Source organism: Carcharodon carcharias, chromosome 3, assembly GCF_017639515.1.
Source record: "Carcharodon carcharias isolate sCarCar2 chromosome 3, sCarCar2.pri, whole genome shotgun sequence".
In the NCBI taxonomy this organism is placed as follows: Eukaryota; Metazoa; Chordata; class Chondrichthyes; order Lamniformes; family Lamnidae; genus Carcharodon; species Carcharodon carcharias.
This window is the reverse complement of record NC_054469.1, coordinates 18880118-18906059: the sequence shown is the minus strand read 5'-3', so window position 1 is coordinate 18906059 and position 25942 is coordinate 18880118. Positions and strand designations below refer to the sequence as shown.

At 43.3% G+C, this 25942-nt stretch overlaps 1 protein-coding gene across 2 annotated transcripts; it reads right to left on the bottom strand.

The window, feature by feature from the left end:
• Positions 1–2626: 2626 nt before the first annotated feature.
• iba57 (iron-sulfur cluster assembly factor IBA57) lies at positions 2627–13724 on the bottom strand. Of its 2 annotated transcripts, none has more exons than XM_041183149.1 (3): positions 13652–13724; positions 4969–5315; positions 2627–3044 (listed from the first exon to the last, which is right to left on the bottom strand). In XM_041183149.1, exons 2-3 carry the CDS (start codon positions 5072–5074, stop codon positions 2650–2652), a joined length of 501 nt encoding a protein of 166 aa, XP_041039083.1. In that variant the 5' UTR covers positions 5075–5315; positions 13652–13724; the 3' UTR covers positions 2627–2649. The 2 variants fall into 2 exon arrangements, with proteins under 2 accessions (XP_041039083.1, XP_041039082.1); XM_041183148.1 differs by having other exon boundaries at positions 13310–13696.
• Between the last annotated feature and the right edge of the window lie 12218 nt (positions 13725–25942).

Below are 25942 nucleotides of genomic sequence, written 5' to 3'. Positions count from 1 at the left end.
TGCATTGCAGCAAAGGACTGCTAGGACTGCTGCCTGAGCCAGCAATACTTTTAAAACATTAGGTTTCAAAACATTTGTGCTCATGTCAATTTGCATTTTAGACTTGCAGTACTGACATCACAAACTTTCAGGTATAGTGGAGTTAGATGGAGAATATTCTTCCCTTCATCAATGTGCTAAGACTCAATCTCAGAAAACCAACCCTCAATTGCAGATGTAAAATTTTTTGCAGTTCCTATGTCATCCCACGGCCAGAAAGAGGTTGATAATTTTGAGCCAAGTACAGACAGGTTGTCATAGAAACTAGGAGCAGGTGTAGGCCCTTTGAGCCTGCTCTGCCATTCAATATGATCATGGCTGATCCTCTTTCTCAATGCCATGTTCCTGCTTTCTCTCCATACCCCTTGATGCCCCTAATATCCAAAGAAATGATCAATTTATTTCTTGAATATACTTAAGTGACCCGGCCTCCACAAATTTCTGTGGTGGAGAATTTCACAGGTTGATCTCTGAGTGAAGAAATATTTCCTCATCTCAGTCCTAAGTTGCCTGCCCCATATCCTGAGACTGTGGTCCCTGGTTCTAGACCTCCCAGCCAGGGGAAACATCCCCCTTGCATCTGGTCTGTCTAGCCCTGTTAGCATTTTATACGTTTCAATCAGATACCCTCCCATTCTTCTAAACTCCAGTGAATATAGGCCCAGTCCAACCAATCTCTCCTCTTACGACAGTCCTGCCATTCCCCGTATCAGCCTAGCGAAACTTCGCTGCACTTCCTCTATGGCAAGAATATGCTTTCTTAGATAGGGAGACCAAAACTGCATGCAATACTCCAGGTGTGGTCTCACCTAGGCCTTGTATAACTGCAGTAAGATATCCCTACTTCTGAACTCAAATCCTCTTGCAATGAAGGCCAACATACCATTTGCCTTCCTAATTGCTTGTTGCACCTACCTGTTTTTCATTGACTGTGTACAAGGACACCCAGATCCCTTTGTACATCCACATTTCCCAATATATCACTATTTAAATAATAGCCTGCGTGTTTTTCACACCGAAGCATATAACTTCACATCTATCCACGTTATACTGCACCTACCATGTTTGCCCACACACGCTTGTCTAAATCGCCCTGAAGCTTCCTTGCATCCTCCTCACAATCTTTTGTGAAGACAGAACCAAAACATGTGTTCAATTCTTCTGCCATTTCTTTGTTCCTCATTACAATTTCCCGTTTCTGACTGTAACGGACCTACATGTCTTTGCTAATCTTTTTCTCTTCACATATTTATAGCTTTTCAGTCAGTTTTTATGTTCCCTGCAAGTTTACCATCATACTCCCTTTCCCTGATCAATCTTTTTGTCCAGTTTTGCCGAATTCTAAACTGTTCTCAATCCTCAGGCTTGCTGCTTTTTCTGGCAATTTTATAGGCCTCCTCTTTGGATCTAATATATCCCTAATTTCTTTTGTAATCCATGGTTGAGCCACGTTTCCTAAAGATAGAATTTCTAATAGGCATATATGCACAAAAACTACTGGATTTTACCCTCCCTAAAGCTCAAATGGGAGGGTGGGGTGCGGTGTGTGTGCAGAAACTAGCTTTCTATGGGGAAACAGCCACTCATTGTCATTTTGCTCAGAGGGGCTGAGAGCAAAGGCTCTCGAAGCTAGAGGGCCAGAGAACTTCTGGCTTGAAAGCAGCAGCAGGATCCCACAGCAGTTAAGTGAGGGAGTGGGCACTTCAAAATGGAGACATCCTCTTTCCAACGTTTTAAAATTTTTAAAAAAGGCCTTTGCAGTCTGGTCGTCACTATGGGGAGGGGAAACCTCTCTACAGGACAACCTGTGGCCGCTGCTGCAACCAGGGAGAGACTTGGCCTTCCTGGAGCACTGGCCTCCTGGTCTGCTGACAGGAGGCTGCCTCCAGACAGCTAAACTGGCCACTGCCACCTCTGAAACCTGGAAGTCAACTGGAAAGGCCAATTGAAGGACAGCAACTGGGATTTAAGTGTCCGTTAGTTAGTTAATCGGCTATCGCCACGTGTGGGTAGCCCCGCTGACATCTTCTCCAGGAAAATGGCCTGGGGACGACGACGGATCCCAGGAATCAGCATGCAGGCCGACAATGCTACTTTTTGCACCCGCCTGCCTCCGATCCTGGCTGTGGCTCAAAATCTAGCCCTTGGTCTAAGAGTTGGGTGGGCGAAAAGAATAAAATGAAACAAAAATGTCAATATGTAGACATCAAGTGAAAACTTAGCAATATCGCCTATCCATGTGATATGTACAGTTATCCTTTTCTTCATTCAGACTAATAACATTAACATGTCTTAACATATTTCAATAGGTTAGCACTTAAATTGCTCCAAGTTCTCAGTTAAGAAAGTTTCCTCACAAGGTTAAAACTAGTTCTCATGTGGGACTGAACAAGATTCCTGTAGACAACCAAATTGTATTCCTATTAGGCACAACCCTGCAAATTGCAATATGATCTAGATGGAAAATCTTACCAGAGGAGAGATTCAGAAGGTGAAGTTGCAATATTGGGTTAACGAAAACTCACAGAAAACATTTTCACAAATTCAATTCTCTATTTAGGAAAATATTTTTCCACAAAATGTAATGCTTGGTATAAAACATATATTCATTTATTTATTTTCATCATTTGGCCACCAATCTGGAACTGATGCCTTCAGCTGCACACGAGCATCACCCGTTGTGCGCAGATGAAGTGGTTCATTTGCGAAGGCCAGTCGAACCATGGCTAAACCAACATCGCCCGCATAGCTTCTGAGCCGGCCAGCTGACTTTCCAGATTCAGTCACAACCTGCGCTTTTTCAGGAACACTGTCAGGGGGCAAAGGGTTGTCCAGTTGGATTGGCATCAACCTTTTCCTAATCACGCCTGTGTAGTGAGTCCGAGCTGTTAACTCTTGCCCGATGTAACAGCCTTTGGTGAAACTGATCCCATTCATGTAAACTAGGTTGGATTCCAGGGGTATTGCTTCTCCAAATGGGAGGTCCTTCACACCTTCAGCAATTCCTGAATAAAGACAAGATTACCATCTATCTGAGTGATCTGTACAGTTAAACCCATTTATTCTTATACATTCAAATAACCAATATTTATTCTTAATCATTAACAGCTTAGCACCAGCTAAGTGAAGTTCTCACTAAAGCAACGTTTCTAAATAACGCATCCTATGGACCCCTTTAGAGAGAGTTTAGAGGGAGAGAATCACTAGCTGCTCCCTGAGGCACTTGAATCTTTCAAAAAAAGTCAGTTCCTTCACTTTCACTGGATCAAAATCCTGGAACTCCCTCTCTAACAGCACTGGGTATACCTACACCACAGGGACTGCAGCTGTTCAAGGCAGCAGCTCACCACCAACCTTTCAAGGGCAATTAGGGATGGACAACAAATGCTGGCTTTCGCAGTGACACACACATCCCATAAAAGAATAAAAAAATGATATGGTCACTCAGACGATGCAACCAGGTTTCCTTTAGATCAGTTGGTATTCGATGTGCATAGAATCCATTAGCACACTTGAGACTCCTGAGACTTCAGGCTCAAATTGGAATAACCAAGGAAACCCAAGAATGTTGGTGTATAGCCAGCAAAAACAGTACAGGCTCCAACTGCTATAGGTAGGACTATATAATTACTAGGGCACCGGCTTGCAGGATTACCTTGACGGGAAGAATCTCTGCCCCTAGTGACAGCCCAATCCTCCAACTTTCATTAATGATGGAGGTTGGCTGGCTAATAACCAAGCGTGCCCTTACTTTGCTAACCTGACTGGTTCAGTTACTGATTGCTGAGTATGCCGAAAATAAACGAGGCCTCAAACATTATGCGCAGGTGTGTCATTGTGGAGTAACCCTAAACCCAGAGATCCTGCTCGCAGAGGGGGAGAATTACTAGCTGATCGTTAGACAACAGATCAATGAAGGCTTGAGCTTTTGCTAGATTGACCGAGCCATCAGAAGCTTCTCAGAAGCAGTATAGTGAACAACCTAGCTCACTACAAGTCAAATGTAATGCCAGCTGAGCATAGCATAGTCGCACATCTTATTACATTTGAATCCCATCCATCCAAGGGTCAGAATTTCCTCATCAGTATAAAAGAGGGATATTTGCCCTCAACAGCTATCGTACTATGTTGCAGTTGTCCAGTGCCATGTATCAGGTTAACCCATCAATAACTGGTTAATCCAGACCCTTGTTGAAGGGCTTTGTTAAAGGCAGCCCTTAATGAGACTTACCTTCCCCAAGGCATTCAATAATAGGATGGTGCATGACAGAGATCCCTATCCTTGACCCAATGGCCCTTTTTTGCTGTACATCCACCTAACTTTGGATCTCATATATGGGCCAGGAAGCCATTTGTGATCCATGACTCAGTACCAAGCAGGAACGTAGTAAGTTTGAAAACTTACACCTCTGTCCTAGGCATATAAATAGACTCCAATACATGTTGGGTTAGCTAATTTCAGAACTAGATCAGAAGTATAATATTATTGGATCTTGAGAGAGATGTGCTATACAAAATAAATACACAGTAATAGACAAAATTAAGTTTTCAGTGCTAGTAGAAAATCTGATAATTTGGGGCTTTAGCAACATAATTACAGTCAAATGTGTAGATAATCATCCCACCTGAAATGTTACCCCCCTCTCATACAATGGTCTGTTCATGCTGAGAAATATGACTGCTTAAAAGGTTACCCTCTTCTGAAAAGTTCTAGGCAAGTGCTAATTTGCAAATTCACAGCAAAAAACTGAAGTTGCATCAAGGTGCACGTTGCTTCAATTGTGTTCCTCACTATGGTGAAAATAACAGTACCACTCTTAAGCTAAACAGAAAAGTTTGTGAAATATTTTTCACATTAACCCCTTTAAAATGCCAGACTCCGAGAGCTTTCAGGCCAGTTTCAGTTTGCGAGGTGTGATCACTCCTTACCTATCTTGTACCGATATCTATGGTAGTCCTGGATATCGCCTAAATGACTGTCTGGGACAATGTCTAACGGGTTGTCGATCTTGTTCAACACCAACCGCCATCCCATGGCATCAGTTCTAGGATCACGGGTGCACGCCACCACCTTCTTTGTATTTACTGCTAAAGCACTGCCAGTTTTGGTTGACTGTTCAAATGGGAGTATTGTCCACACGGAAAGATCAGGACAAGGAGATATGCCCACTTTCCTCCTAATTTTATAAACTTTTAAATGTTTCTGAACAGCATCAAGCAGCGTGGCATCACATTCCAGGAGGACCGCTGGCTCTTCATCACGGCTTTTGTGCAACCTGGCATTTAAAAAGGAACAGAACAGTACACTTGGTAGGAAGTAATTTTAGCAGCAACACACAATAAAACAATTCACTTTTTCAACACGACCGTTCATATGCTTAAGGGCTACATCTGAGAATGGATTTAAAACAAGATTTTAACAAAACAACTTGATTTGAAAGATACCAATAGGGTCAGATGAACAGGGGTAGGAGGGGGCTCAATTGGAGCAGAAATACTGGAATGGACCAGTTGGGATGGACAACACAGTTCTGTGTTGTGCAATCAATGTAATTCTGTGACAGGCAGCATGTTTGGTGTATCGTAGACCATTGGCAAGAGTCAGCACGCGCAGAAGTTTTCAAAACTTTAATTTCTGCATACATTCTGATGCAAAGCAATGCTGACCGAATTTGAATTAACAACCTTTATTATCCAAGAACACATAGAAGCAGTGGACCATATTGCTGTTGAGCCTGCTTCACCATTCAATATGATCCTGGCTGATCTTGGGAGCTTTAACTCTATTTTCCCATCCTCTCGCCATATCCCTTAATTCCCTGAGACACCAAAAATCTTTCTATCCCAGCCCTAAATGTATTCAATGATGGATCATCCACAACCTTCTGGGGTAGGGAATTTCAAAGATTCACATCCCTTTTGAATGAAGTAGTTTCTCCTCACCTCAGTCCTAAATGATTGGCCCCTTATCTTGAGGCTGTGTCCCCGTTTTTTAGATCCCCAGACCAACAGAAACAATCTCTCAGCGTCCACCCTATTAAGCCCTTCAGAATTTTGTAGATTTCAATGAGATCACCTCTCATTCTCCTAAATTCCAAAGAATATATGCCCAATTTACTCAGCCTCTCATCCAAGGACAACCCCCTTATCCCAAGGACCAATTTAGTGAACCTTTGCTGCACCACCTTCAATGAAAGTATATCCTTTCTTAAACATGGAGATTAAAACTCCAAGTGAGGCGAGAGTGTCTGCCCTTGACATCAAGGCTGCATTTGACCGAGTGTGGCATCAAGGAGCCCTAGCAAAACAGGAGTCAATGGGAATCAGGGGGAAAACTCTCCACTGGTTGGAGTAATGCCTAGCACAAAGGAAGATGGTTGTGGCTGTTGCAGGTCAGTCATCTCAGCTCCAGGACATTACTGCAGGAGTTCCTCAGGGTAGTGTCCTTGGCCCAACCATCTTGAGTTGCTTCATCAATGACTTTCCTTCCATCATAAGGTCGGAAGTGGGGATGTTCGTTGATGATTGCACAATGTTCAGCACCATTCGTGACTCCTCAGATACTGAAGCAGTTCATGTCCAAATGCAGCAAGACCTGGACAATATCCAGGCTTGGGCTGACAAGTGGCAAGTAACATGCACGCCACGTAAGTGGCAGGCAAAGGCCATCTCCAACAAAAGAGAATCTAACCATCGCCCCTTGATGTTCAATGGCATTACCATCACTGAATCCCCCACTATCAACATCCTGTGGGGGTTACCATTGACCAGAAACTGAACTGGGCTAGCCATATAAATACAGTGGCTATGAGAGCAGGTCAGAGGCTAGAATCCTCTGGCGAATAACTCACCTCCTGATTCCCCAAAGCCGGTCCACCATCTACAAGACACAAGTCAGGAGTGTGATGGAATACTTCCCACTTGCCTGGATGAATGCACCTCCCACAACACTCAAAAAGCTTGACACCATCCAAGACAAAGCAGCCCGCTTGATTGGCACCGCATCCAAAAACATTCACTCCCTCCACCACCAATGCACAGTAGCAGCAGTGTGTACCATCTACAAGATGCACTGCAGGAGTTCACCGAGGATCCTTCGACAGCACCTTCCAAACCTACAACCACTACCATCTGGAAGGACAAGGGCTGTAGATAGAAGGGAACACCATCACCTGGAATTTCCCCTCCAAGTCACTCATGATCCTGACTTGAAAATATATCGCCGTTCCTTCACTGTCGCTGGGTCAAAATCCTGGAACTCCATCCCTAACACCGCGGGGTGTACCTAAACCACATGGTTCAAGGCGGCAGCTCACCACCACCATCTCAAGGGCAGTCAGTGATAGGCATAAATGCTGGCCCAGCCAGCGAAGCCCACACCCCATGAATGAATTAAAAAAATGTAGTCTCACTAGAACTTTGTACAACTGTAGCAAGACTTCTTTATTCTTATACTCCAATCCCCTTGTCATAAAGATCAACATACCATTTGCCTTTCTAATTGCTTGTTGAACCTGCATGTTAACTTTGCATACCTTACTGTATTAATAAGCCACATTACAAAAGTCCTTGCTAAATAAACCAAGGCAATTGGCCAATCGTGACTGAAGTAAAAGTCCACGCATGGTCTGCAGTACTAACCTGCTGCGTTCCTAAGTGGTAGAATGTAGGTTAGAATTATAGAATGAGATAGCAAGCTAGGCAGCTATTCGGCCCATTGTGCCAATGACTGCTATTTGATAGATGTACCCAATTAATTAATTCCTGAAATTTTTTTTCTCGTTAAAAACTTTTTCACACAGCAAGTTGTTAGGGTCTGGAATGCACTGCCTGAGGATGTGGTGGAGGCAGGTTCAATCAAATCATTCAAAAGGAAATTAGACTGTGATCTGAAAAGGAAGAATGTGCGTGTTCTAGGGAGAAGGCAGGAGAATGGCACTAAGTGAATTGCTCATTCAGAGATCCAGTACAGATCGCTTTGCAGAACACCTTCAGTCTGTCCGCAAGCATTACCCAGACCTCCCTGTCACTTGCCATTTCAACATTCCACCTTGCTCTCATGCCCACATGTCCGTCCTTGGCCTGCTGCATTGTTCCAGTGAAGCTCAACGCAAACTGCAGGAACAGCATCTCATCTTCTGACTAGGCACTTTACGGTCTTCCGGACTGAATATTGAGTTCAACAATTTTAGATCATGAACTCTCTCTTCCATCCCCACCCCCTTTCCGATCCCACCCCTCTTTTTATCCCCCCAATAATTTATATAGATTTTTCTTTTCCCACCTATTTCCATTATTTTTAAATGTATTTCCATCCATTGTTTTATCTCTACCTTTTAGCCCTTTTCGATTCCTTCATCCCACCCCACCCCCACTAGGACTATCTGTACCTTGCTTGTCCTGCTTTCTACCCTTAATTAGCACATTCCTTAGATAATATCACCACCTTCAACACCTCTTTGTCCTTTTGTCTGTGACATCTTTTGGTTATCTCCACCTATCACTGGCCCTCTATCCAGCTCTACTTGTCCCACCACCCCCCCTTAAACCAGCTTATATTTCACCTCTCTTCTATTTTTACTTAGTTCTGTTGAAGGGCAATTCGGACTCGAAACGTTAACCCTGTTCCCCTCCACAGATGCTGCCAGACCTGCTGAGTTTTTCCAAGTATTTTGTTTTTGTTTTTGTTTTGGGTTTCCAGCATCTGCAGTTTTTTTGCTTTTATCCAGTACAGACATGATGGGCTGAATGGCCTCCTTCTGTCCTGTGATTCTGTCCAATCCAATTCTCTTCTCAGTGTTACTATTGAATCTGCTTCCACCCCACACTTTCAGACAGCACATTCTAGATCACAACTCATTTTATCAAAGTGTTTCTTGTCATTTCTGGTGTTCTTTTGGCAATTATCTTCAATCTTTATCCTCTGGTTACCAACATTGCTGCCATTTACTCTTATCAAAACCATTCATGGTTATGAGCCCCTCTATCACCCTACTTTCCTCCAAAGGAAAATAACCACAGCTTCTCCAGTCCCTTATTCCCGGTACCACACCAGTAAATCTCTGATACCCTTTTCAAGGTATGAATATCCTGTTCAAAGTGTGGGGTCCTCAAATTGAACACAACACTCCAACTGAGGCCTAACCAGTGCCTTATAGAAGGTTCATGTATACAGACTCTCATTGATATTTTAGGAAAATCTTGATCAAATAAAGCATGGGCACTATACTTGAATGAGCTTAAAGACAAAGCGCTGTGACAAGACATTCTGACAGTGTTTTATGCATCGAACAGTTTACATCTCTGGCTTGGAAGGCGATTTGCCTGCTGTCTGGCAAATGGACTGTAGATATCATGGAGAATCCTAAACTGGGAAGTTGGGAAGGTGCTAGTCCCTCTTCAGCACCACTGGCTAGAGATTTTAATTTCCGTATGACAAACTTACGCAAGCATTTTCCACTACATTCCCCAACACTTATGACATTGGTGTTAACTCAACTTGCCTGCTTAAAGATGTGGATCACAAAACCAAAAAAAACAGGTCCGAAACATCATTTAGATTTTAGCAAAAGAGGAAAGTGCTTTGAGTAAGTGACTCTAATTGTTAACTGCAGAACCTAAACACTAAGATAATCACACTTTAATGAAATATGTACAAACCCTAGGAGAGTCGACTTCACCTGAAATCAGCCTTTTAAATGGATAATGGGCACAGGATAGTTATTTCCTGAACTGCTTAAAATTGTTGCTCAAGTTACAAGCAGTGCCCTTTTAATTGACTCTCATGGTACTATTTTCCCAGAATAGGCAGCTACCATTGCAAAGCATTGGCAGTGCATGTGACAGTCTTTCAACATAGAAACTTATAACACAGGAAGCCAACTAGAAATGTGCAGAGTATAAAAATTTTTTACTGTGTTATTACAGAAATGAAAAATCAAATGAAAATAAAAACAAAATGTATGCCTTTAAAATGGGACTGTATTAACTGCGTATTAAGTCAGGAATGCTAGCATGGGTTTGTTAAAGGTTAATATTGTTTAACTAAGTTTTTGATGAGGTAGCAGACAGTTGATTAGGTATTTATGAACTTCCAGAAGGCATTTGGTAACCTGTTACATAATAGGCTTGTCAGGAAAGTTAAAGCCCATGGAATAAAAAGGTCAGAGGCAGCATAAACACACAGTTAATTGAGTGACAAAGAAGTTAACTTAAACCTTTATATCTTAAACCTTTATATCACACTATGTTATATCACACATAGTATCTCAGCTGGAGTTCCATGTGTAATCCTGGGGATCACAGTTTAAGAAAGCAGAGATCCACTCTAATTATACTAGGAAATATGATGAGACTGGAGGGGTTTGAATTGTTCTCCATGGAGCAGAGGCTAAGGGAACATTGAATAGAGGTGTTTTAGTTTGAGTAAATAGGGAAAAACTGTTTCCACTGTGGCAGGGTCAGTAACCAGGGAGCACAGATTTAAAAGAATTGGCAAAAGAATGAGAAAAAATGTATTTTACCCAGACAATTGCAATCTGGAATGCACAGCCTGCAAGGAAGATGGAAGTAGATTCAAAAATAACTTTCAAAAGGGAATTGAATAAAATGGAGTCACAGAATGACACAGGACAGGAGGTCATTCAGCCCATTGTGCCTGTGCTGACTCCTAGCTAGAGTTATGCAACTGATCCCAGTCCTCTGCTCCTTCCCCGTAGTCTTGTATATTTGTACCTTCAAGCATTTATCCAATTCATTCTTGAATCTACCTCCAGGTAGTGCATTCTAGATATTCTAGAAAAAGGCAAAAGGCTAAGCTATGGGGAAGGATTCGGTAAGTAGGATAAATTGGAATGCTCTTTCCAAGATCTGGCAAAGACACAATGGGCTGAACAGTCTAGGGGTCCAAATCGAGGAGACAGAGTCTCAGAATGAGGGGCAGGCCATTTAGATCTGAGACGAGGAGGAATTTCTTCACTCAGAGGGTAGGAAATCTTTGGAGTTCTCTACCCCAGAGGGCTGTGGAGGGTCAGTCTTTGAGAATGTTCAAGACAGAGATTGATAGATTTCTAGATACCAATGACATCAAGGGACATGGGAGTACTGGGAGAAAATGGCGTTGAGGTAGATGATCAGACATGATCTACTTGAATGGTGGAGCAGGCTCGAGGGGCTGAATAACCTACTCCTATGTTATTTTACCAAAAGCAAAAGACTGTAGATGCTTGAGATCTGAAATGAAAACAGAAAATGCTTGAAATACTCAACTGGTCAGGCAGTATATGTGGCAAGAGAAGTCCTAAGGTATTTTATTAAGGGCAAGAGGATAACCAGAGAAAGAGTAGGGCCCATTGGGGACCAAAGTGGCAATCTGTGCGTGGAGCCGGAGAACGTAGGTGAGGTTTTAAGTGTTTACTTTTCATCTGTGTTCACTATGGAGAAGGACAATATAGGTGTAGAAACCAGGGAGGGGGACTGTGATATACTTGAATAAATTAGCATTGAAAGAGAGGAGGCAATAGTGGTTTTAGTGGGCTTAAAAGTGGATAAATCCCCAGGCCTAGATGAGATGTATCCCAGGCTGCTATGTGAGGCAAGGAAGGAGATTGCAGGGGCTCTGACACTAATTTTCAAATCCTCTCTGGCCACAGGAGAGATGCCAGACAACTGGAGGACAGCGAATGTGGTACCATTATTCAAGAAGGGTATTAGGGATTAACCGCGTAATTACAGTACAGTGAGTCTAACATCAGTGGTAGGGAAACTATCAGAAAATATTCTGAGGTACAGAATTAATCTCCACTTGGAGAGAAAGGGATTAATCAGGGATAGTCAGCATGGCTTTGTCAGGGAGAGATCGTGTCTAACAAATTTGATTGAATTTTTCCAAGGAGATGACTATGTGTGTAGATGAGGGTAGTGCAGATGATGTAGTCTACATGGACTTCAGTAAGACTTTAGACAAGGTCCCACAGGGGAGAATGGTCAAGAAGGTAAGAGCCCATGGGATCCAGGGAAATTTGGCAAATTGGATCCAAAGTTGGCTTAGTGGCAGGAGGCAGAGGGTGATGGTCGAAGTTTGTTTTTGTGATTGGAAGCCTGTGACGAGTGGTGTACCACTGGGATCGGTGCTGGGAATCTTGCTATTTGTAGTGTACATTAATGATTTAGATGTGAATATAGGAGGGATGATCAGTAGGTTTGTAGGTGACACAAAAATAGTGAGGAGGAAAGCCTTAGATTACAGGATGATATAGATGGGCTGGTAAAATGGGCAGAGCAGTGGCAAATGGAATTTAATCTTGAGAAGTGGAAGGACTAACACGGCAAGGGAATACACAATGAATAGTAGGACCCTAGGAAGCACAGAGGATCAGAAGGACCTTGGTGTACATGTCATAGATCCCTGAAGCCAACAGCATAGGTAGATAAGGTGGTTAAAAAGGCATGTGAGATACTTGCCTTTATTAGCTGAGGCATAGAATATAAAAGCAGGGAGGTTATGTTGGAGCTGTATAAAACTCTAGTTAGGCTACAGCTGGAGTAGTGTGTGCAGTACTAGTCACAATACTATAGGAAGGATGTGATTGCACTGGAGAGGGTGCAGAGAAGATTCACCAGGATGTTGCCTGGACTGGAGTATTTCAGCTACGAAGAGAGACAGGTTAGGCTAGGGTTGTTTTCCTTAGAGCGGAAAAGGCTGAGGGGGGGGACTTGATAGAGGTATACAAAATTATGAGGGTAATAGATATAGGGTAGACAGGAAGAAACATTTCCCCTTAGTGGAGGGGTCAATAACCAGGGGGCATTGATTATGGTAAAAGGTGGGAGGTTTAGAGGAGATTTGAGGAAAATTCTTTTCACCCAGGGGGGTGGTTGGAACCTGGAACACACTGCCTGAGGGGGTGGTAGAGGCAGGAATCCTCACAACATTTAAGTAGTATTAGATGGGCACTTGAAACGCCATAGCATAAGTGCTGGAAAAAGGGATTGGAATAGAGAGCTGCTTGATGGCCGGTACAGACACAATGGGCCAAAGGGCCTGTATAACTGTGAAATAGGGTTAACATTTTGAGTCCGTATGACTCCTCTTTGAAGAGTCACACGGACTCTGAACGTTAACGGTCTCTTCACACCTGCTGAGTTTTTCCCCAGCATTTTGTGCTTTCATTTCAGGTTTCCAACCTCCGCAGTAAATTTGCTTTCTTATCTTTAATGTTTCAGGTACTTGCCTTACCCCCGACCCGACCCCGACCCGACCCCGACCCACCTGTAGAGGATCACATCGAACATGGTCCTCCCCTGCAAGTTAAGCAGGTGACAGTAGAGCGAGTCGCAGGGCCCGCTCACCACAGCCTCCACGTCGTTGGTGACCAGACCCTGCAGGAAGGCGCCGGCGTCCCTGCCCTGGAGCCGCAGCAGCTGCCGGTGGCTCAGGCCATAGCAGCGGTACCGGCCCCCAGCCTCGGTGCTGGCGCTCCGCCGACACTTCCCCGCTGCGGGGATCCGCCTACCCGCCGCTTGGAGCCGCAGTAAAACCCCCAGCACTCGGCAGCAGCCGGGCGGGAAGCGGAGCATCAGCAACATAACGACCGACTCAACGCTCACTTACACTGCGGTGGTGGAACCCAGCCCGCCGCCGCCATCTTAATAACCAGCTTCCACACTCCCGCTATATCGCCACCTGCAGGGCAGCTAGGTGAGCGTCACAGAGCTCCCGGGACATCGCCACCTGCAGGGCAGCTAGGTGAGCATCACAGAGCTCCCTGGTCATCGCCACCTGCAGGGCAGCTAGATGAGCATCACAGAGTTCTCTGGACATAGCCACCTGCCGGGCAGGTAGGTAGGTGAGGAACAAAAACAGAATTACCTGGAAAAACTCAGCAGGTCTGGCAGCATCGGCGGAGAAGAAAAGAGTTGACGTTTCGAGTCCTCATGACCCTTCGACAGAACTTGGAGGAAGCTAAGCTAGAGAGTGACTCATTACAGCTCTATATGAGTCCGTAAGAGGCGTACGGTCGCAGAGGGGAGGCTTTGGCCAGTTTGAGACAGAGACCGAGTTTGGAAATTTGGTTCAAAGTGGGAATTCAGTGCATGGTGGGAGAGGGAAGTAAAGTGTGTTGAGTGGGGAGTTCAGTGAAGGGTGGGGAGTAGGTGCTTTATTTTTCTTCTACTCTTTTAGCCCCCAGCCCCCAGTGTTTGATTTCCACTTTGGTGTAGCAGAAGAAGCAGGTAAACCAAAAGCTGGTATTATTTGTTTTATCGGTATTGTAAGTACTGTATTGTTTTATCAGTATTGTTAACTTTACTGGCAGTGCCAAAACCTAATGGGAAGTGTAAGCTATATTCATTATAATTAATTAATTAGCAATTAATTAATTTACACATATTGGAGACGGCAGGGCAGGCAATGTGCTGGGATTGCAAGATGTAGGAGCTTCTGGATACCGGTGTGATCCAGGGCAAAAGCATTTACAGTAAGTGTTTGCAGCTGCAGGAACTTCAGCTCCAAGTTATTAAGCTGGAGGCCGAGCTGCAGACACTGTGGCATATCAGGGAGGGAGAAAGATACCTGGATGCTTTATTCCAGGAGGCGGTCACACCCCTTAGGGTGGTGTGTTCTGATTTGTTCAGTGGTCAGGGACAGGAGGGTGTGACTGCAAATGAGGCAGTAAGGGGTCCCAGAGGCAGGAATGCAGGAGCCTCAGTCCTTGCAATTGTCCAACAGGTTTGAGGTTTTTTCAGCTTGTTTGGATGAGATTGGGGGCTTCAGGGTGGATGAGCTAATTGGCCATGGCACTGTGGTACAGGAAGCCCTTCGGGGGCTGGGGGGGGGGGGCGGGAGGAGAGAGTTACAAGGAATGTAGCGGTAGTAGGGGACAGTATAGTCAGAAGGATTGACACCATTCTCTGCAGCAAATAGCATGAGTCCAGCCGGCTGTGTTGCCTACCTGGTGCCAGAGTTTGGAACATCTGCTCAGGGCTGGAGAGGAACTTGCAGTGGGAGGGGGAGGAACCATGTTGGTACCAATAACATAGGCAGGATAGGCATAGTCAGTATAAGGAACCTGGCACCAAATTAAAGAACAGAACCTCAAAGGTTATAATCTCTGGATTATAACCTGACCCAAGTGCAAATTGGCATAAAACAAATAAGATAAGGCAGATGAATGCGTGGCTCAAAGACCGGTGTGGAAGAAGTGGATTCTGATTCGTGGGGCACTGGCACCAATACTGTAGAAAGTGGGATCTGTACCACCGAGACTCTACACCCGGATCGTGCTGGAACCGGTGTTCTCGTGGGCCACATAACTAGGGAAGTAGAGAGGGTTATATACTAAGTGGCGGGGTCAAAGGTACAAATTTGGGAAGATGTGGTAAATCAAAGAGTAGAGACAAGGCAAAAGATAAAGGTATTATTACAGGAAATGAAAAACAGACTGTGACAGGAAAGGATAGAGAATACAAATCCAACAGTAAATCAACAGAAGAGGCTAGAGGTTATAAAAATAACAAAAGGATAAAACTGAAGGCTCTGTATCTGAATGCACAAAGCGTTTAAAACAAAACTGATGAACTGAGAGTGCACATAGAAATAAATAAGTACGATTTGATAGCCATTACATACGAACATACAAATTAGCAGCAGGAGAAGGCAGCTCAGTCCCTTAAACTTGCTCTGTTACTCAATAAGATCATGGCTGATCTGTATGTAACCTCAACCCCACATTCCTGGCTACCCCCGATAACCTTTCACCTCCGTGTTCATCAAGAATCTATCTAGCTCTGCCTTAAAAATATTCAAAGACTCTGCTTCCACTGCCTTTTGAGGAAGGGAGTTCCAAAGACTCACAACCCCCGAGAGAAAAAAATTCTCCTCCATCTCTGTCTTAAATGAGTGACCCCTTATATTTAAACAGTGACCCCTAGTTCTAGATTCTCCCACAAGAGGAAACATCCTCTCCACATCCTTCCTGTCAAGACCCCTCAGGGTCTTAAAGGTTTCAATTAAGTCACCTCTTACTCTTCTAAATTCCAGTGGATACAAGCCTAACCTGTCCAGCCTCTCCTGGTATTAGTCTAGTAAACTTTCTCTGAACTGCTTCTAATGCATTTACATCTTTCTTTAAATAAGGAGACCAGTACTGTACAGAAACTCTAGTTGTGGCCTCACCAATGTCCTGTACAACTGAAGCATAACCTCCCTACTTTTATAATCAAATCCCCTCACAATAAATGATAACATTCCATTAGCTTACCTAATTACCTGCTGTACCTGCATACAAACCTTTTGTGATTCATGCACTAGGACACCCAGATCCCTCTGAATCTCAGAGCTCTGCAATCTCTCACCTTTCAGATAATAATTCTCTTTTTTATTCTTCCTGCCAAAATGGATGATTTCACATTTGCCCACATTATAATCCATTCAGTAGATCTTTGCCCACTCACTTAACCTATCTATGTCACTGTAAAGCCTCCTTACATCCTCTTCACAATTTACTTTCCTACCTATCTTTGTGTCATCAGAAAATTTAGCAACCATACCTTTGGTCCCTTCACCTAAGTCATTTATCGAAATTGTAAAAAGTTGAGGCCCCAGCACTGATCTTTGTGGTACACCGCTCTTCACATCTGCCAACCAGAAGAAGACCCATTTATACCTACTCTCTGCTTCCTGTTAGCCAGCCAATCTTCTATCCATGCCAATATGTTACCCCCTATACCATGAGCTTTTATTTTCTGCAATTAACTTTGATGTGGCACTTTGTCAAATGCCTTCTGGAAATCTAAGAACAGTACATCTACCGGTTCCCCTTTATCCACAGCACATGTGACTCCTTCAAAGAACTCCAATAAGTTGGTTAAACATGATTTCCCTTTTACAAAGCCATGTTGACCCTGTCTGATTGCCTTGAATTTTCCTAAGTGTCCCGTTATAACTTCTTTAATAATGTCATCTAACATTTTCCCTATGACAGGTGTTAGGCTAACTGGCCTATAGTTTCCTGCTTTCTATCTCCCTCCCTTTTTGAATAAAAGAGTTACATTTGCTATTTACCAATCTAATGGAACCTTCCCCAAATCAAGGAGATTTTGGAAAATTAAAATAAATGCATCAACTCTCTCACTAGCCACTTCTTTCAAGACCTTAGGGTGAAGTCCATCCGGGCCTGGGGATTTGTCAGCCCGCAACCTCAACAATTCGCTCAATACCACTTCCCTGGTGATTGTAATTTTCCCAAGTTCCTCCCTCCCTTCCCTTTCCTGATTTACAGCTATTTCTGGGATGTTACTCGTGTCCTCTAAAGTGAAGACCAAAGCAAAATACCTGTTTAATTCATCCACCATTTCCCTACTTTCCATTATCAATTCCCCAGACGCATTCCCTATAGGGCCGACACTCACTTTTTTACCTCCTTTCTTATTTAAATATCTAAAGAAACTCTTACTAGCTATCTTTATATTACTAGCTAGCTTTCTCTCATACTCTAATTTTTCACTCCTTGTTAAGCTTTCTGTCATTCTTTGCTGTTCTTTATATTCTTTCCAATCTTCTGACCTACCGCCTGTCCTTGCATAATTATATGCTTTTTAAAAAGTTTGATATTGTCTTTAACATTTTTAGTTAACCATGGATGGTGGGTCTTCCCCTTGGAATGTTTCTTTCTCATTGGAATGTATCTATTCTGTGTATTCTGAAATATTCCTTTAAATGTTTGTCACTGAACCTCTGTTGACCTATTCCTAACCTCATTTGCCAGTTCATTTTAGCTAGCTTTCATGCCCTCATAATTGCCCTTATTTAGGTTTAAAATGCAAATCTTGGACGCACTCATTTCTCCCTCAAAATGAATGTAAAATATTATACTACCTAGGTGTGCCTTCACTATGAGGTTATCAATTAATCCTATCTCGTTGCTCAATACCAAGTCTGGTTGGCTCCAGAATGTGTTGTTCTAAGAAATTATCTTGAAAACATTCTATGAACTCCTCATCCTTGGCCTATCTGATTTTTCCAGTCTATATGTAGATTAAAATCCCCCATGATTATTGCTGTAACTTTCTGGCAAGCTCCCATTATCTCTTCTTTTATACTCTGTCCTAATGTGTAATTACAATTAGGAGGCCTGTACATCACTCCCACAAGTGACTTCTTGCCTTCATCATTCCTCATCTCAACCCAAACTGCTTCTACATCCTGGTTTCCTGAACTTATGTCATTCCTCTCTTTGTGCTAATACCATCATTAATTAACAGAGCAACCCCGCCACCTTTTCTTAACTTCCTGTCCTTCCTAAATGTCACGCACCCTTCAATATTCAGGTCCCAATCTATGACATCCTGTAGCCATGTCTCTGTATTGGTTATCAGATCATACTTATTTATTCCTATTTGCACTATCAGTTCATCTGTTTTGTTTCAAATGATATGTGCGTTTAGATATGGAGCCTTTAGTTTTATCCTTTTATTATTTTTGTAACCTCTAGCCTTATCTGCTGATTTACTCTTAGATTTGTGATCTCTGTCCCTTCCTGTCAATGTCTGTTTATCATTTTCCAGATTAATATCTGCCTCGTCTCTACTCATTATCTTGCCTTGTCTCTACTCTTTGGTTTACCACGTCTCCCTAAATTTGACTCCTTGCCCCCACTATTCAGTTTAAAACCCTCTCTCCTTCCCTATTTAGGCAGCTCGTGAGGACACCAGCCCCAGCATGGTTCAGGTGTAGACCATCCTAACGGTACAGATCCCACTTTCCCCAATACTGGTGCCAGTGCCCCACAAACCGGAACCCACTTCTCCCACACCAGTCTTTGAGCCGCGCATTCATCTCTCTAATCTTATTTGTCCTATGCCTATTTGCATACGGCTCAGATAAGAATCCAAAAATTATTACCTTTGAGGTTCTGCTTCTTAATTTGGTGCCGAGCTCATCAAACTGACTATGCAGAGCCTCTGCCCTCATCCTGCCTATGTCATTGGTACCTACATGGACCACGACCACGGGATCCTCCCCCTCCCACTGCAAGTTCTTCTCCAACCCTGAGCAGATGTCCCAAAGTCTGGCACCGGGCAGGCAGCAAAGCCATCTGGACTCTCACTCTTTGCTATGGAGAACAGTATCAATCCCCCTCACTATACTGCCTCCTACTCCTACATTTCTTTTGCTTCCTTCACTTGGATGGCTTCCTATACCTTGGTGCCATGGTGAGTTTGTTCATCCACCCTGCAGCCCCCACTCTCATCCAAACAAGCTGGGAGAACCTCAAACCTGCTGGACACTCCTGCACTCCTGCCCTCTGGGCCCCCTTACCTGCCTCACTCGCAGTCACATCCTCTTGTCCCTGGCCACTGACCAAATCCAAAGACCCTATCCTAAGTGGTGTGACTGCCTCCCGGTATAAAGCATCCAGGTAACTTCCCCCTCCCTGATGTGTCTCAGTGTCTGCAGCTCAGCCTCCAGCTCAATGCTCTGAGCCGAAGTTCCTCAAGCCGCAAACACTTACTGCAGACGTGTTTGCCCTGGATCACAATGTTATCCAGGAGCTCCTACATGCTGCAGCCTTGACACATCACCTGTCCTGCCATCCTTAATGTGTTTTAAACAATTACTTAATTTTATAAATCATTTATTTAATGTTGCTTTCTTATATAATTGATCATTGTTACCACAAAATTGTGCACTATTTTAATCCTTAGGCATAGAGTAGAATTTACCCACTTACCAGATATTCACCCAACAGCTAGTTAGCAGGGATTAATCAAGGACAGTCAGCATGGTTTTGTTAAGGGGAGGTCATGTCTGATCAATTTGATTGAATTTTTCAAAGAGGTGACCAGGTGTGTAGATGAGGGCAATACATTTTACGTAGTCTACTTGGACTTCAGCAAGGCTTTTGATAAGGTCCCACATGGGAGACTGATAATGAAGGTAAGAGCCCATGGGATCCAAGGCAATTTGGCAAATTGGACCCAGAATTGGCTGAGTGGCAGGAAGCAGAGGGTGATGGTCGCTGGGTGTTTTTGTGACTGGATGCCTGTGTCCAGTGGTGTTCCAGAGGGATTGCTGTTCAGTCCCTTGCTGTTTGTGGTATATATAAACAATTTAGACTTGAATGTAGGAAGGTTGATCAGTAAGTTTGCAGATCACACGGAAATTGGTGGGGTGGTAAATAATGAGGAGGATAGCCTTAGATTACGGGAGGATATAGATGGGCTGATCAGTGGCAAATGGAATTTAATCCAGATAAGTGTGAGGTGATGCACTTGGGCAGGACAAACAAGGAACGAGAATACACGATGAATGGTAGGACCCTGCGAAGTACCGAGGATCAGAAGGACCTTTATGTCCATGTTCACAGGTCCTTTAAGGTAGAGGGACAGGTAGATATGGTGGTTAAGAAGGCATATGGGATACTTGCCTTTATTAGCTGAGGCATAGAATATAAGAGCAGGGAGGTTCCACTGGAACTGTATAAAACGCTGGTTAGGCCACAGCCAGAGTATTGCGTGCAGTTCTGGAATCTGCATTATAGGAAGGATGTGATTGCACTAGAGAGAGTGCAGAGGAGATTTACCAGGATGTTGCCTGGGCTGGAGAGTTTTAGATTTGAGGAGAGATTGGATGGACTGGTGTTATTTTCCCTGGAGCAGAGGAGATTGAGGGGGTACATGATTGAGGTGTATAAAATTTTGAGGGGCATAGATAGGGTAGACAGGAAGGAACTTTTCTCCTTGGTGGAGGGATCAATAACCAGGGGGTATAGATTTAAGGTAAGGGGCAGGAGATTTAGAGGGGATGTGAGGAAGACTTTTTTCACCCAGAGGGTGGTGGGAATCTGGAACTCACTGCCTGAAAGGGTGGGAGAGACAGAAACCCTCATAACATTTAAGAAGTATTTGGATGTGCACTTGCGATGCCATGGCATACAAAGCTATGGGCCTAGTGCTGGAAAATGGGATTAGAATAGTTAGGTACTTGTTTGACCGGCACAGACTCGATGGGCCGAAGGGCCTTTTTTTGTGCTGTAGATCTCTATGACTCTATGAGTCCTTTCCCTGTAGTAGAGCAAGAACCAATTTCTGTGGGGTGAGAAATATAGAAAGAGGAAACAAACAACTCCTTCTCCCCTTAACTCCCCTCTCACCAAACTCCAAGTTGTCACTCGGTTAGTAAGCTGTACTCTGTTTGCCAAGGCTGCGCTAAGGAACCCTGAATTTGTGGTAAACTGAACTGGGGCCACAGTAACTAGATTCAACAAGTTAGCTAATTAACTACTCAGCTCCTACAGCTGAGAACAAGTTTACCCTGTTAAAACTGCAAGAAAGAACTTAGTCTGCTTACACAGTGCTTTCCAGTTACTGCTAATTACAGACTAGATTAGATTTTATGAGTAAAATTTAAGAACAAAATTAACACTTAAAATTCCCGTTACCAAATGCCAAGTCTTCACTCAGTTTGTCAGCTGCACTCTGTTTTCCCAAGGCTGCAGGTGAACATGGATTTGGACCTGAATATTAAAGGGTATAGGACATTTAGGAAGGACAAGAAGTATGGAAAAGGTGGAGCGGTGGCCCTATTAGTTAATGATGGTATTAGCACAATAAAGAAGGGTGACCTAAGGTCAGGAAGCCAGGATGTGGAAACAGTTTGGGTAGAGAAGGCAAGAAGTCACTTGTGGGAGTTGTGCACCGTCCTCCTAATACTAAACACATTGTAGAATGGAGCATAAAGGAATAAAGGGAGCTTGTCAGAAAGGCATGGCGATAATCATGGGAGATTTTAATCTACATATAGACTGGAAAAGTCAGATGGGCAAAGGTAGCCTAGGCGAGGAGTTCATAGAATGTTTCTGGGATAGTTTCTTAGAGCAGCATATTCTGGAGCCAACCAGAGAGCAGGCTATACTAGACCTGGTATTGTGTAATGAGATGGGATTAATTAATGATCTCATAGTGAAGGTGCCCCTAGGTAGTGGCGACCATAATATGCTTGAATTTTACATTCAGTTTGAGGGAGAGAGGAGTGGGTCTGGGACTGTGTTTTTAAACTTAAATATGGGCAATTATGAGGGTATGAAAGCAGAGCTGGCCAAAGTGAATTGGCAAATTAGGTTAAGGGATAGATCAATAGAGATGCAGTGGCAAACATTTAAGGGGATATTTCCAAATACACAGAATAGGTACATTCCAACGAGTAAGAAAAAATCCAAGGAATGGACACACCATCTGTGGTTAACTAGAAAGATTAAAGATAAAGCAAAGATAGGTGGCAGGTTAGAAGACTGGACAGAATATAAGAAACAGCAAAGGAGAGAATAATGAGGGAAAAATTAGAGTATGAGAGAAGCTAGTCAGATATACAAAAACAGATAGAGTTTTGATAAATATTTTAAAAAAAGAAACAAGTTAACAAAATGAGCATTGGTCCTATATAAAATGAGTCTGGAGAATTGATAATGGAAAACAGGGAAATGGCAGATGAATTGAACAGGTATTTTGTATCAGTCTTCACTATAGAGGATACAAGTAACATCCCAGAAGCAGCTATAAATCAGGAAATGGAAGGGAAGGAGAAATGCAAGAAAATTAAAATCACCAGAGAAGTGATACTGAATAATTGTTGGAGCTACGGGCTGATAAGTACCCTGGTCCTGATTGACTTCATCCTAGGCTCTTCAAAGAAAGTGTCTAGTTAGCGATAGTTGATGCATTGGTTTTAATTTTCCAAAACTCTCTAGATTCAGGGAAGGTTCCATTAGATTGGAAGATAGCAAATGTAACTCCATTATTCAAAAAGGGAGGGAGACAGAAAGCAGGAAACTACAGCCAAGTTAGCCTAACATCTGTCATAGGAAAAATGTTAAAAGCTATTATTAAAGAAACTGTAGCAGGGCATTTGGATAAATTCAAGGTAATCAGGCAGAGTCGACATGGTTTTGTGAAAGGGAAATTATGTTTAACCAACTTATTGGAGCTCTTTGAGGATGTGACATGTGTTGTGGATAAAGGGGAACAGGTGGATGTACTGTACTCAGATTTTCAGACAACATTTGATAAAGTGCCACATTAATTTAAAAAAAATGTTTTGACATAATTGTTGTTATGTTTATGTTCATGGGAGTGAGTCTCATGTGGGGACATTTTTTTTTTCCCCGATTTTCAAAAGCTTTATTTTTGACTTTAAAATTCTTCAGCTCTCTGAGGCAGCTCCCCCGCCCATGCGCACTCCTCCTGCCCCCAGCCCCACAGCACTGAGGTTCTCAGCGTGCATTTCACGTTGGATGGCCATTAATTGGCCAGCCAGCGTGAAATCATGGTCGGGGCCAATCGCTGGGCCCACTCGCTGTGCCCGCCCGACAACCCAAAAATCCTGCCCTTTATGTTTCAATCAAATTGCCTCTTACTCCTCTAAACTCCAGCAGATACCAGCCTAGCCTGTCCAACCTTTCCTCAAAAGACAACCTGCCAATTCCAGGGTATTAGTCTGGTAAACTTTCTCTGAATTGCTTCCAATATATTCCCATCAATCCTTAAATAAGGTGACCAATACTGTACACAGTATTCCAGATGTGGTCTCACTGTGCTCTGTACAACTGAAGCATAACCTTCCCACTTTTGTATTCAATTATCCCTCACAATAAATGATAACATGCTATTAGCTTTCCTAATTATTTGCTGCAGCTCCACACCAGCCTTTTGCAATTCATTCACTAGGACACCAAGATCCCTCTGCACCTCCGAGCTTTGCAATCTCTCACCATTTAGATAATATGCTTCTCTTTTCTTATGCCTGCCAAAATAGACAATTTCATATTTTCCCACATTATACTCCATTCGCCAGACCGTTGCCCACTCACTTAACCTAATCTATATTTTTTGCAGCCCCCTTACGTCATCCCCACAAATTACTTTCCTACCTGTCTTTGTGTCATCAACAAATTTGGCAACCATCCCATCCATTCTTCATCCAAGTCACTTATATAAATTGTAAAAAGTTGAGGCCCCAGCGCTGATCCCTGTGGCACACCATTTGTCACATCCTGCCAACCAGAAAATGACCCATTTATGTCAACGCTTTGCTTACTGTTAGCCAACCAATCTTCTGTCCATTCTATATGTTACCCCCTACACCATGAGCTTTTATTTTCTGCAATAACCTTTGATGTGGCACTTTATCAAATGCCTTCTGGAAATCTAAGTACAGTACATCCACCGGTTCCCCTTTATCCACAGCACTTGTGATTCCTTCAAAGAACTCTAATAAATGGGTTAAACATGATTTCCCTTTTACAAAACCATGTTGACTCTGCCTGATTATCTTGATTTTTTTTCCTAAGTGCCCTGCTATAACATCTTTAATAATAGCTTCTAACATTTTCACTACTGTAGGGGTTTCTGTTGGCTCTCCAGCATTGGGAAATAGCCCGTTGTCCTTAATTGGACAGTGTGCCCGTCCTTTAGCCATTAATTGGCCAATCCTAAAAAAATTGTGTCAGGTGACCATTCCTGACATGGTGCAGGGTCAGGATCCACACTTGAGCCCAACATTGGGGTTCTGACCCCAAATGGAATGTCCCGTCCAAGGTAATTGGCAAAAGAACCTGACAGGCGATGAGCAGATTTTTTTCTTTGCAGTGTCACTGTGATCTGAAATGTACTGCCTGATGGAAACAGATTCAATCGTAGCTTTCAAAAGATTAAGCACTTGAGAAGGAAAGTTTACAGAGCTATGGGAAAAAGCAGGTAAGTGGGACTTATTGCATAGCTCCTTCAAAGAGCTGGCATTGCCACGATGGGCCGAATGGCCTGTGCTGTAAGATTCTATCATCTGTATCAAGCAAAATATCCATGATTACCAGAAAATTTTACCTGGCTTGGCTGGTGTTAAAATGTGAGCTGCCTAAAGGGGGCAGTCATGTCCTGCTAAATGGCATTTTCATTTTCGTGATGTTCACACACTGCAAGATCATAAAATAAGAATGTATTTACCATACAGTGCTTTTCACAACCTCAGGACATTTCAATGCACTTTACTGCCAATGAAGTATCTTTCAACTGTAATCACCATAACACTGTGGGAAATGCAGGAGCCAACATGTGCACAGCAAGGATTCATAAACAACAGTGAGATGCTGACTGTCTGTTTTACTAACGTTGGTTGATGGATAAATATTTGCTGGGATACTGGGGGAGAGTGCTTTTGCTTTAGTTGGAAATGGAGCCACAAATCTTTCGTATCCACTTGAGAGGGCAGATGGGGCTTCAGTTAAACATCTCAATTCAACAGGACAGCATTCCCAACAGTAAAGCACTCGCTCAGTACCGCACTTCAGTGCCAACCGAGATTTTATGCTCAAATATCTCTGGAGTGGGATGCAAGACAAGAGTGCTATCCCCTCAGCCACAGCCAGAACGTACGACCTAGCCCTTTCTTTGAACCTATAGTGCGGTCGATTCCTGCAGCTGTTTCAAATGGAGAAGAAGAACCACATCACTGGAAGTGAAAGTTCCATCTCACTGCGGTCCCACTGAGAGAGAGAGATTGTGACTTGACATAAATCCTTTCTAACTACCCCAACACACAGAACAGTTCCTGACAATCTTACTTCAAAAGAAATCCTCCCAAATGGAAGGCGCAGGTGAGGGGCGGGGGGCATACCTGGGGCAGGATTTTATTTTGTTGAAGGGACTGAGTTTTGTTTTGATACTGGGATGAGTTTGCCAGCAAGCTTGTCTGTTAGATGTATTTCACGATACGGTCAGTGCTATCTACGGGGTTAAATAAAATTGCTCAGAATACCAGCAAACTGAAAGACCATCTTCCCAACCTCGGGAAGCACCCCTTCACACCAAAACGTGGACCTAGGGGTCACCAGTGCTGCTACTTCCAAACATG

What these genes read in the sequence shown, in the direction of transcription:
- iba57 (XM_041183148.1), bottom strand. Translation starts at nt 13,626, where the DNA reads ATGTTGCTGATGCTCCGCTTCCCGCCCGGCTGCTGCCGAGTGCTGGGG. An exon ending in TTCGATGTGATCCTCTACAG is followed by an intron (nt 5,316 to 13,309) that starts GTGGGTCGGGGT and finishes TTTAAATGCCAG; the next exon opens with GTTGCACAAAAGCCGTGATG. An exon ending in TAGATATCGGTACAAGATAG is followed by an intron (nt 3,045 to 4,968) that starts GTAAGGAGTGAT and finishes GTCTTTATTCAG; the next exon opens with GAATTGCTGAAGGTGTGAAG.